The sequence below is a fragment of the Salvelinus sp. IW2-2015 genome, linkage group LG28 (assembly GCF_002910315.2).
Source record: "Salvelinus sp. IW2-2015 linkage group LG28, ASM291031v2, whole genome shotgun sequence".
In the NCBI taxonomy this organism is placed as follows: domain Eukaryota; kingdom Metazoa; phylum Chordata; class Actinopteri; order Salmoniformes; family Salmonidae; genus Salvelinus; species Salvelinus sp. IW2-2015.
The window spans coordinates 13,340,066-13,353,007 of record NC_036868.1 but is presented as its reverse complement, the minus strand read 5'-3'; the positions used below and the strand labels follow the sequence as shown (position 1 = coordinate 13,353,007).

Below are 12,942 nucleotides of genomic sequence, written 5' to 3'. Positions count from 1 at the left end.
CTGTGCGGGTGGAGATTATAACAAACTATGCCAAGATGTCAAAATATTCATAAGTGACAAGCATGGTCAAATAATAATCATGAATAATTTTCAGTTGGCTTTTCATAGCCGATCATTAAGAGTTGAAAATAGCAGGTCTGGGACAGGTGGCGGTTCCATAACCGCAGGCAGAACAGTTGAAACTGGAAATAGCAGCAAGGCCAGGTGGACTGGGGACAGCAAGGAGTCATCATGCCCGGTAGTCCTGACGTATGGTCCTAGGGCTCAGGTCCTCCGAGAGAGAGAAAGAAAGAGAGAATTAGAGAGAGACAAGCGGCACAGCCAGAAGAGGACTGGCCACCCCTCATAGCCTGGTTCCTCTCTAGGTTTCTTCCTAGGTTTTGGCCTTTCTAGGGAGTTTTTCCAAGCCACCGTGCTTCTACACCTGCATTGCTTGCTGTTTGGGGTTTTAGGCTGGGTTTCTGTACAGCACTTCGAGATATTAGGTGATGTACGAAGGGCTATATAAAATAAACTTGATTTGATTTGATTTGGATAGGACTTTTGGTCCCATTGTAGACCTACATGTCCTCAGCAAGCACCTCAGAGTCTACAAACTCAGAATGCTCACAAGCAACCAGATATCACAGCAATTGGCTGGTGGCGGCAGAGTTGAGGGGACAAGCAGTGTTACACACATCCATGCTACTGTCCCGTATTCAGCTCTAGGCTTCATAAGAAACCAGAAAAAGAGCTGTCTGAGTCCCTCTCAGCGCATTCCGTTTCTGGGTCTAGAGCTAGACTCACTCGCGTATCACACCTTTCTATCCCCACGGATGGTGTCCGGCTTTCGACTCTGCTTAGCCAAATACCGGCTGGCCCACACAGTGAATTTTCGCCAGTGCCTATGCCTACTGGGGTTGATGGCTTTTGTGATGGAAGTTGTTTCCGTGGGGCTATTGTTGATGCGGCCCTTCCAGTGCTGAGTGCTAGCCACTCACCTGGACGCAACCCTCAGCTATTGTCAGGGGGCTCCCATGGGCTGAGTTGGGCTGAGTTGTATCCCAAAAGTTGATCACGACAGATGGATTCCCCAGAAGGTGGGGTGAGCTGTACGAAGGAAACTCGATTCGGGGGGCATGGACACTTGTGCAGAGCGCACTGCATGTCAATTACCCAGAGTATCTGGCACTCAGGCGATTCCCCCAGTTTTTGTTGGGCTGGCTTGTGCTGGTCAGAACCGACAATATCTCAGCGGTGGCGTGCATCAACAGATGKGAAGAGACTGTCTCTCTCCCGCCTAACCTTTACTCACTCCCTATTGCTGGGGAGCAGTGTACACATGCTTTTGCTTTGGGTGACGCATGTCCCCAGTTGCCTTTACTCGGGTGCAGATATTTTATCTAGGTGGGACCCTCTCTCCCAGGTATGGGACATTTTCAATATTTTTCTCGATGAAGGACCCGAGTGCCCCATTGGGAACGGACAGTCTGATGCACCAGTGGCCTTGGAACCTCCTTTACACGTTTCCGCCAGTGGTTCTGATTCACCTCACGTTGGAGTGTGTGCACCAGGAGTGCTTACCATTGATTCTTGTGGCTCTCYAGTGGCCCAGGCAGCCTTGGTTTGCGGAGACATTCGCCTTTTAGGCGGGGACCYGTGGAAACTCSCGTAGCACAGGGACCAGTTGTCCAAGGCACAAGGGCAGTTTTGGCAAGYAAGACCAGAGATTTGGTTCCTATGGGCCTGGCCCCTAAGAGGGCCAATTTGATGGCTAGAGAATTACCTCAGAATGTTWTTGTTACCATTCAGTCTGCAAGGGCGCCCTCCACGAGAGGGCTGTATGCGTATAAGTGGCAAGCATTTGAGCTCTGGTGCCAAGATAAAGGACTTGTTCCTTTTCAGTGCTCTTTTAGGGACATCCTAATGTTCCTACAGGAGCTTTTCAAGCATTCTCCACTTTAAAAGTGTACATGGCCGCTGTCTCAGCGTGTCATGTGGGAATTGACGGAACCTCACCGGGAACTCACCCCCTGGTGGTGCAGTTCCTGAAAGAGAGAACCGGTCTCTAAAGACCGGTCTCTAAATCTATTGCGCCCACATGGGACTTGGCGCTGGTTTTGGAGGCACTGTGTGCATCCCCTTTGAGCCTCTGAAATTGGTGGATCTGAAAATCCTCTCCTACAAAACCTCCATGCTCATGGCTTTGGCTAAACGTGTTGGGGACCTCCATGCGTTATCCGTACACCCTTCCTGTACTCAGTTCGCCTCGGGCAACTCTAAGTTGCCGTTGTGTCCAAATGCGTCCTTCGCCCTGAAAGTCATGGCTATGTCCTACAGGTCCTTAGCTTTTGAGCTATTTCCCGGTTTGCTTCTGAAGAGCAACAGAGGTTGCATGCCCTGTGTCCGGTGTGAGCTTTATGCACGTACATTGAACGGAACTGGGRTATCCGCTTATGTGACCAACTTTTTGTCTGTTTTGCTAATCCAGCTCGCGGGGCAGGGCGCTCTCTATGCAGCGTCTCTCCCACTGGATTTTCTGGATCTCCCTGGCATATACCAGCAAGGAGCAAGGTTTACATAAAGGTGTACACGCCCACTCCATCAGGGCTCTGGCAGCGTCTTGAGCGTTGTTTAAAGGGTTGACTATAGGAGATATTTGTGCTGCGGGAAGTTGGGCATCACCACACACTTTTGTGAGGTTTTATCGCTTGGATCTCACTGCTCTCAGTATAGCACACAGTGTGCTAAAGCCTGGGACAGGGAAAAGTCACCAGGCAGTGTGCCGTGTGCRCAATACCTAGACTGCCGCATTTGGTGGGGTCAGGTCTGGGTGGTCTGCCATGGGCCGTTTCATTTAGTATCTGTTGGGGTCGGCTTGGGTTGCGATTATATTTCCCCATAGTATGTTCTACCGAAGTTGACTGACAAAGGGAAAGTAACGTTATGACTATAACTACTGTTCCCTGAAGGAGGTACAACACCTGTTTGGCCCCACACCGTCTGTTCCTGGGCTCGGTGAAGAGCGGTATTAAATTGAAGGAATGAATTCGAGCCTCACGCTTATCACCGTAGAAAGCCGGACTTCCAGCGAGGTGCGGATTTCATTGGCCTTGTCAGTTGTGATTGTAGATCCTTCAACAGAAGTCGCAAGAGTGTGACTCCCCATACTATTTTTTACCTCATTTCCCTCCTTCAGTGAACAGTAGTTATAGTAATAACGTTATGTTATATACTTAAAAGGAAGCGCCTTAACAAGATATCAAATATTGATAGGATTTGCTACATTAATATATGTATGAACATGCAGAATATGGACAATTTCCATTACATWAAACCCAGTTCAAATTACAYTTGCAAGGAATAATTAATTAATTATTTCTTCATACTATGGGACAGTCAGCTTTCAGCTGTGTAGCTAAATACATCGAAAAGCATTGATCATAAATTATTCCTGCTATTTGAGATATTACACATATTGTAAAACCTGTTACATACAAAGTTAGAATATATTAATCCCAATTTTTTTCCAAGATTCTGGTAACTTGCCACTGTGTAGCCATGGTAACACTTGCAGTATTTGCGCACAGCACTACAATCTCTGTCCACACACTTCATAAAGGTCTTGCCCAAGCACTCATTCTCTCCTCTAAAAATAGCTCAAAAATTCTCCTGCTCCTATGCCTTTGGTTACAGTAGTTGCACACATAAAGTATACGCACTCATCCTTTTATCCCTGGCTCCCCCATCACCAAACGTTTATTMATCACAGCATTTACCAAGTATGCAGCTAGAGTAAGGCACAGCACACATATTCAATGGGATAGGAGATACTGTAATTTACATTAACTACATTCTGGAGCCAACGCCATTGCTGGGTCTGGGAGAGGGGCTCCCTTTTTCTGTATGCCTGAGGTAGCATAGCAAGATGTCTTCAGCTGCAGTATCATCTGTATCTACAAAGAGGAACCATGGTTTCTCTAATCTCCTAAAAGAGTCTTTGTGGCCATTTATAATGTGCAGTATTTGGGAATTCAGGACAAAACAAAGTTGGTTGTAACAATCGGCGAGCTGCCCTTCTGGACTTGGCAGGGCCCGATTGCGCATGTCTGCTGGCGCCTAGTGAGCAATGCCCTGGACTTGTGCCATAGGTAGCAAGAGTTTGGGACCAGTGTGTAGTGTGTGTTGTGTGTGGGGGGGGGGGGGGGGGCTTTAAATAGACACTGACTTTGGGTGCTTCTGCTTGGCTGCCCACAGGACATTCATAGGAAACTACACCACTGTGACTTCCCATCCAATCCTCATCTGTGGTTTATCACTAGTAAATACAATATTCATGATGTATTCCTGGTAATATTTTTTTTCACTAACTCACAGTGGCACTGTAAACGGAGGAAAAATATCATTGATACCCTAAGGCAGTCCCTTGTGTGCCGTTGTTTAATTTGACATACTGTAAATAACATAAACATAACGATGTCCTTCTTCACATTACTTTCAAATCATGTTTGTAAAAGCATCCCCATACAGAAAGATAAGATTGACAACTGAAGGTCCAACAAAAACTAATGGGGTTTATTGTTATCCCACTAGCAAGCCAAGTGCAATACAACAGCTTGAGCACTGTAATAAGAGACACACACACAACCCCACCACACAAGAGCGCACACACTCACACACACACACACAGTCTCTCATTCCCAGTGGACGTGGGTCAGATTTGAGGAGTGAGACAGCAGCAGTCCGGCAGAGGAGGTGTGTATGTGTGTGTGTGTTGGTGTGTGTGTGTGTGGTGTGTGTGTGTGTGGTGTGTGTGTGTGTGTGTGTGTGTGTGTGTGTGTGTGTGTGTGTGTGTGTGTGTGTGTGTGTGTGTAGTTGGGCTTTCAGTGCTGATTATGTTCTCCACAGTCCACAGACGGTCAGCACACACATGCCTCTCCATTATCAGCACTCTGGATCTCTGCCAGCATGGAGGATGACAACTGCCTCTGGGCCACATGCCATAATTCATCTGTGGTCATAAAAGAAACCTTGGACGAGCAGCCTTTCTCTCTCTCTCCTATCAACACTGCAATCTCCAGGCCTTCCTACCCTAACTAACAGACTGGTTGTTGAGTCTGTTCAATTGAGTTTTTCTGTCAGCTCCTAGAGGAGGACAAATGATAAAGCATGTCAGAGCCTGAGGGTGGATCTGGAGCTGTGGATGAGAATGTGAGTAACAGATGTGAATTAGCCCCTATGTCACAACAGAATTACATCCTAGTGACAGTGACATGAAGGGCTGCCTGGTGTAGTGGACTCATTCATACATTTGGTCTCGTTTATATTTGGGCTCAGTTGGTAGAGCATGGTGCTTGCAATGCCAAGGCTGTGGGTTCAATTCCCATGAGGGACCAGTATGAAAATGTATGCACTCACTAAAGTATGTTGCTCTGCATGACAGCATATGCTAAATTACTAAAATGTAAATGTACAGTGACATGGGGAGCTGTCTGGTGCAGTGGACTCATTCAAGAATAGGTGGGAAGAGTGATAGTGTAACTTCAACAGTACAGAGATAATTTGCCACAATAGCAGACCAATAGATTCATGTCCTCCCCCTCTTCATAAACACATACTCCCATTCCATCTCTCTCTCTCGTTCGCTCACACACACACACACACACACACACCACACTTCCAACCTGAGAAGAGCTCACTTGACCATCCCATTGTTGTCAATACAGAATGTTGGCCATAAAAACACTAAATGGACGATGTACTGGTGTGTAATTGAGCTCACTCAACCCCAGGAAATATATGAACTAAGCGCTTCTGCATCTTTTATTTATAGGGCTCATTACTTATACATGCTGCTTCACACTTAAGTGGGGAGAACAAGTATTTGATACACTGCCGATTTTGCAGGTTTTCCTACTTACAAAGCATGTAGAGGTCTGTAATTTTATCATAGGTACACTTCAACTGTGAGAGCGGAATCTAAAACAAAAATCCAGAAAATCACATTGTAGGATTTTTAAGTAATTAATTTGCATTTTATTGCATGACATAAGTATTTGATCACCTACCGACCAGTAAGAATTCCGGCTCTCACAGACCTGTTAGTTTTTCTTTAAGAAGCCACCTGTTCTCCACTCATTACCTGTATTAACTGCACCTGTTTGAGCTGTTACCTGTATAAAAGACACCTGTCCACCACTACAATCAACGACTCCAACCTCTCCACAATGGCCAAGACCAGAGAGATGTGTAAGGACATCAGGGTAAATTGTAGACCTGCACAAGGTGGGATGGGCTACAGGCCAATAGGCAAGCAGCTTGGTGAGAAGGCACAACTGTTGGCGCAATTATTCGAAAATGGAAGAAGTTCAAGATGACGGTCAATTACCCTCGGTCTGGGGCTCCATGCAAGATCTCACCTCGTGGGGCATCAATGATCATGAGGAAGGTGAGGGATCAGCCAGAACTACACGGCAGGACCTGGTCAATGACCTGAAGAGAGCTGGGATCACGTCTCAAAGAAAACCATTAGTAACACACTACCGCCGTCATGGATTAAAATCCTGCAGTGCACGCAAGGTCCCTTGCTCAAGCCAGCGCATGTCAGGCCCGTCTGAAGTTTGCCAATGACCATCTGGATGATCCAGAGGAGGAGTGGGAGAAGGTCATGTGGTTTGATGAGACAAAATTGAGCTTTTTGGTCTAAACTCCACTCGCCGTGTTTGGAGGAAGAAGAAGGATGAGTACAACCCCAAGAACACCATCCCAACCGTGAAGCATGGAGGTGGAAACATCATTCTTTGGGGATGCTTTTCTGCAAAGGGGACAGGACGACTGCACCGTATTGAGGGAGGATGTATGGGGCCATGTATCGCGAGATCTTGGCCAACAACCTCCTTCCCTCAGTAAGAGCATTGAAGATGGGTCGTGCTGGGTCTTCCAGCATGAAACGACCCGAAACACACAGCCAGGGCAACTAAGGAGTGGCTCCGTAAGAAGCATCTCAAGGTCCTGGAGTGGCCTAGCCAGTCTCCAGACCTGAACCCAATAGAAAATCTTTGGAGGGAGCTGAAAGTCCGTATTGCCCAGCGACAGCCCCGAAACCTGAAGGATCTGGAGAAGGTCTGTTGGAGGAGTGGGCCAAAATCCCTGCTGCAGTGTGTGCAACCTGGTCAAGAACTACAGGAAACGTATGATCTCTGTAATTGCAAACAAAGGTTTCTGTACCAAATATTAAGTTCTGCTTTTCTGATGTATCAAATACTTATGTCATGCAATAAAAATGCAAATTAATTATTAAAAATCATACAATGTGATTTTCTGGATTTTTGTTTTTAGATTCCGTCTCCCACAGTTGAGTGTACCTATGATAAAAATTACAGACCTCTACATGCTTTGTAAGTAGGAAACTTGCAAATTGGCAGTGTATCAATACTTGTTCTCCCACCTTGGTATGTGATTTTCCCAGTCCTTTTGTGGGACAGTAGGCTAGTGTGATAAAAGTGAACTGAACTCAGAGCAACCCTTCTAATCAGTGAGGGTGAGTGGGAAGACGGATGCATGCTGTTTGATAAATGATGGATGGAAGGAAGGTCGTGGGGCATACAGTCCCAATCATGCAAAATGTGAGATCAGTGACCCAGTTTGCTCTGTGGGTGATAAAGGCTTTTAATTTCATTTGTGATAGCTGTGTAATAGCTCAATGTAATGTGTGTGTGTGATTGGGTACTACTCTACTATCTCTCAGTCCACATTCTGCCTATAGAAATGCTATGCCTGGGAGGAGCAGAGCCCAGCTCTGAGTCACAGCATCCTACTCCTCTTCACCATGTAGTGGGAGCTGAGAAAACCATGGGGCATGTTACACAGCGCTGGTGACCTTTTCACAAACCCAGAGCTGTACTGTAGGCAGGGAAAATCTGGCCTAGAAACTGGAGTTTGGTAAACTGACACTAGTGAGTCAGACTTGTGGGTTCCAATTATTTATTCATCTGTGAGTGAACCTACTATAGGTTACCACGGATGAATTGTCCCTTACAGTAAATTGTTGGTATGATTTAAATGGCACTGATGACATCGGTGATGTGATGCTGCACAGAGCAGCGGATTATGGCCAAGCCATCCCCACCGCCTCCATCCTTACCTTGTGCTGTTTCCACATGGCCGCTAAAGGTTTTACATCGTGACTCCCATGCTTGCCACCCTCCAGACACTTCATGCACACTGGAGTCTTGCAGTTGACGCAGTACATGCTAAAGTTCATCGTGTCATGGTCTGCACATGTTCCCTGTTTGCGTAAGGTGGCGGCGGGCATCTGCTGTCCTCCTGCAACTGGCGATTGGGTCGGTGGCACTAATCGATGTTTGGCCAGCGGTCCACGGGAAGGGTGGCATCGCTGCTGGCAAGGTGTGCAGTAAAACACGTCACACTGCTCGCACATCACAGTGGCATCGACAGGGTTGCGGTCACATAGCTGACATTTCACGTTGACAGAGCGGCTCTGTTGATACCGAGACACGATCGCCTCCAGTAGCCTGTTACGTGGAAAGCCCCTCAGCCCCCGCTCATCCAGAGAGACACTACGGTGACAGAGAGGACACGTTATGGAGCAGTGGCGGTGCACCAGAGTCGGAGGAAACACCCTCACCCCATTTGGAGACTTGAGGCACGGCGTGTATGATCCATAGCCGCTGTCCGTTTCACTATACATGCTCATTTTGTCCATATCCAAATAATCGTAGTCCGAGTTGGAGGCACGGCTATGCGGTGGTGTTTCGCCTTCTGGGGTCTGTACAATGATATTTCGGGCGCACGCCAAACACACATTGTGCGAGCAAGGTAAAAGAATAGGATCCTTGAAAAGAGAACCGCAAACGGGGCATTTTAATTCTTCATCCATCATGTCTTCTATACAACGCTCCTCACACAGAACGCAAGAGCAGCAATCTATGAAAACAGACCAGCACTATTTGATACTGACAGCTCCCTTGCCCGTTTTACGCAGGCGCGCGCGAGTGGGAATTGTTGGCGTTGTAGTCCGAGTGGATCAGTTCTGCAACTGCAGCTTCACAATAAGAATTTCACATTTATCAACAACAAAAAACTACAACCCCCTTAATCACAGTGAGAAGCCCCAACGTTTGTGAAAAATATGGTAATTGTAGGCTATTTACACCTCGGTGATACTAAATGTGTTATTAACCAGTAGGCTATCTTAAACCATATGGGTAGCAGACACACCTGCCTGCGCATTTAATAGGCTATTGAATGTGCAATGCATGTTGGTGGTGATTTAATTTCATTTAGATTTTCAACCTAACCATTTAATGAAATGCTGGATGCATATTCTGAAAACGTGGCACATTTTCCCAGAACGTTTCCCTTATCCTACTGATATGTAGGTCAAGCTATATCTATCCATGATTCACATGTTTTGCATATGCACCCATTGTCCTTGCCAAATTGGTTGGCATCCCTGTGAGCACACTGTCATTGAAATGTCCTGTCAGGCATAATTAACTAGTCAGGACAATGTGTTCCCTGGCCCTGATGTGTGCAATGCAGCAGGCTTGGAATAATTTACATCCATTGTGGCAGTTTATAAATCAATTGGTCTCAGATGATCTGAGCTCCAGTCAAGGGGCTGTCATTTCAAGAGTATAATTGCTCCATACAATGGGAAAAACGCCACAACATGAACAATTGATAACTCATGCTTTGTATGACACAATCCCAAATTAGACTATCAAAAAATGTACTATAGGCTATCTTTGATTGAATGATTTTAAGATACATTTTTGATTCCAATGATAATATGGTAGCTGTCAAGACTGTATGCCAGAATTTCTTTCTCCCCAAAATTGTACCCTCTGTTATGTCTTTAGTATGTGAATTGAGTTTGTTACAACAATAATTGAAATATTTTGAATATCCAATCCATTATCCATTTAGAAAATCCTGAGACTTAGTATGTGAATTTTGATGCCATGTTAGAAGACTATAATCAGTTATCCAGAAATAACAAAAGGTCTTTTTGAGGCTTTGTTCTGAAAATCTTCACTAGGGATATGAAAAAGATTGTATAAGAAGATTATAGTGTCAAAAAAATCCCCTGCCCTCTTGATCTTTTTTTTCCATCATAACACTCAATCATAGGGTCAAAATTCTTTTTCACCATTTGGTTCAGTAATCCTTCGAATTTCCATTGTCTTGCAGAAAGTTAATCAAACAGTATATTAACAAATAGTTTTTTCATTAATTGGACAAAATTGTTATAATGCATACACTTTTTATTTTGAGATAATTTGGGGGATACCATAGCGTTTTTCAGAAGCGCATTCATACAAATCAATAACATTCCTAAGTGCATTAAGTTAATACATGGCTTTATGAATCAGTCACCTTATTCCAGATAGCCTACTATTCGTAATGCTATATCATCAAGCATAGGAAAAATAAGTGAAATTCTAAAATCACAAACTATATCGATGTCATTGTCTTCAACATCACATTCAACAGAAAGAATCATAACGGAATAGCCTGTACGACATAGCAGAATAAAGATTTCATCAGTTGTGGCCAAAGATTTGAAGTTCAACAGTGGCATCAATACAACAAAAAGTGCTGTTCACAACAGGTTATCATCCACCCACTAGACCTGAGACATAGTGCTATCAGGATTGACACGAATGGGCCGTGCACTTTTTCTCAAGTCCTGTAATTGCTTAGCAGGTTTCCCCACTCCTTCCTCAAACCTCTTCTCCACCACAGGGAGGACAGTATCGTGCAGGAAGGAGGCATTTTGGAGAATGAAGGCTTTCTTCTCTGCCTCCTGTTCACACCGCAGGCTGTAATCGACGTGCTGCACAGCCACAAGGATGATCTCCCTCAAGCTCTCCAGCAGGACCATGTGCAACTCTGGGAAGTAGAGCTTCAGCCCCTCCTCCAGGAAAGCCATCATCTGTTTGGTGAAGGCCACGATGGTGTAGCTGAGGTTGACCCAGCAGTCGTCTCCTGTATACTGATTGAAGCTGCTCATGCCACAGCTGCGCATTTCCTCCTTCAGCTTGGTCAGAGCCTCTGGAGTCATTAGGTTCATCTTCCTCCACATCTCCTCAGAGTTTCGGTGCTTGGTGGCCTCAATGATGATCTCCTTGTAGCTCTGCAGGGCTGCCTTGATGTCTTTGACCAGGAGGGACTGCAGCGTGAAGGTGAGGTCCAGGCCGATTTCACTGAGCTGCTTGCAGTGCTCCTTGGCCACCTTGACACACTCAGCAGCAGTGGAGAGGTTCTCCTTGCTGTCAAACACCTGCCCACTGAAGGCATCCACAAACGTCTTCATGGATGAGCGCGACCAGACCACAAATGCCGAATAGCAGCCTGTGTTACCGGCAAAGTCCATCTCAAACTCTTTGGCCGTCTCCAGCAGGCTAGTGAAGAAGATGTTGCAAAGCTTGTGTATGTAGAGCAGAGTAGCCCCCTCAATGCGCAGCTGGCGGATGGCGGTCTGCACAGCAGCGGCTCGGTTCTTMAGGAAGAGCWCACAGGCYTTGGTGGRCTGCCCCAGCCGGATTAACTGAGACACKGCCCGACGGGTYGCTTTGGGTCCYCCRCGGAGGGAACGGTCAGGAGARAGCTCAAACACCAGSACCTCCGTCAGCTGTCGGACACGCTCATCCACCTTCACCCTGARRTYYTTCACCCTCRKRTTGACAGGCTGGTCCTTCAGGTASTCRTTCAGCTTGTCCAGGAGGTCCACRSCACCTTCAAAGTCCCGYTGGGCAATGCACACRTCCAGGTCCTCGGGAAGCTCCTGGATCCACTCCAAKCYCAGATCCACTGCCTCCTCTGAGTCAAAAGGGTTGGYCTCTTYGTCATCAAAAGGGTTGGTCGARACCRAGGCYTCTGGTCTCACAGGTGARTTGGGMAMCTCTACCTCTTCCKTYTTRTGTTTTTCYTKWGTSACTTTRTTTTTCTTKGTCTCATCAAGGATCTCCAGCCACTCCTTTTTAATCTTGCTGTTCTCTGCCTGAAATATGCGGCTTTCKGGGAACATCAGGATTTTRAACATGTCCTTCATTGGGGGRTGGTCYTTCACGTTGACRATKGCAAAGCTCTCCAGATCATACAGTGCATTGTATTTGTACTTCACTGTACCRTGGCGATTCGCTAACCAGGTGGCAATGAGAAGGCARTCATTCATCAGGAAGGCATGCACTTTTTGAAGTTGTGCCATGTTGTCCACATCATATTCAACCAGGTCGCCATTGTACACTAAAWACCTGCCTGGGGTGTCCATAATGTTTTTGCACCCCTCCACTTTCTCAAGCAGTGTAGTCAGTGTTCTCTGTTTCACTTCCTCTGTGTCTTTAGGGAATGCTGCCAGCATCTCCTTCGCAGTTTCATCCTTATCTGTTGAGAGCAATGACTGGGTAATACTCTCCATGATACTCTTCTGCTCTGTCAAAATATGACTCAGTTGGTACATCTCACTCTCCAGGTACGAAATCTCTTTGGCAGTTTCGATGAACTGTCTGTAATTCTTGTAGACATTTTTCTTCAGGTTTTGAGCCGTTTCATCTGCTAGGGTCTGTATTTTTTGACGATGTTCCTGCAAATCTCTGTCTCCATCAGACTGTTGTGAGAGATGCTTGACATAATTTTGGGGGTCGAAATTAGCTGATTCCAATTGCTTGCGCAGTCTGTTCGCCTGGTCTGTCATCTCCAACGTGTTAAGGTATATTCTTCAGATTATAAACATGTGCTAGAACAATAATAATTTACAGAAATAGGTGAGAACGACTGCTGACCGGCTTGTTCTTTTTTTATTTTAGCTGCACAGTACTAACAGTCAGGAAGGGGGAAATAGGTTAACACCCAAAACGTCACGAGACGTCCGGCGACTAGGTGGCCAACAAAATGTGTATTATGGTCAAAGACTTTCGATTATAATGGCAAGATAAT

The 12,942-nt window shown here is 46.0% G+C and overlaps 2 protein-coding genes across 6 annotated transcripts in view; both read right to left on the bottom strand.

Moving 5' to 3' along the window:
- LOC111954370 (E3 ubiquitin-protein ligase TRIM9-like) overlaps positions 1-9,165 on the bottom strand; it is a 32,993-nt gene extending 23,828 nt beyond the window's left edge. For 3 of the 5 annotated variants that reach the window (XM_023974062.2, XM_023974063.2, XM_023974061.2), the window contains exon 1: positions 8,123-9,165. In XM_023974062.2, coding sequence (XP_023829830.1) covers positions 8,123-8,881 — 759 coding nt within the window. In that variant the 5' untranslated portion in view covers positions 8,882-9,165. The remainder of the gene's footprint in view (positions 1-8,122) is intronic. The other 2 variants (XM_023974058.2, XM_023974059.2) reach the window with 1 other exon arrangement.
- Positions 9,166-10,247: 1,082 nt separating this feature from the next.
- exoc8 (exocyst complex component 8) lies at positions 10,248-12,852 on the bottom strand. The gene has a single exon (XM_023974064.2). The coding sequence runs from the start codon at positions 12,698-12,700 to the stop codon at positions 10,631-10,633; it is 2,070 nt and encodes a 689-aa protein (XP_023829832.1). The 5' UTR covers positions 12,701-12,852; the 3' UTR covers positions 10,248-10,630.
- Between the last annotated feature and the right edge of the window lie 90 nt (positions 12,853-12,942).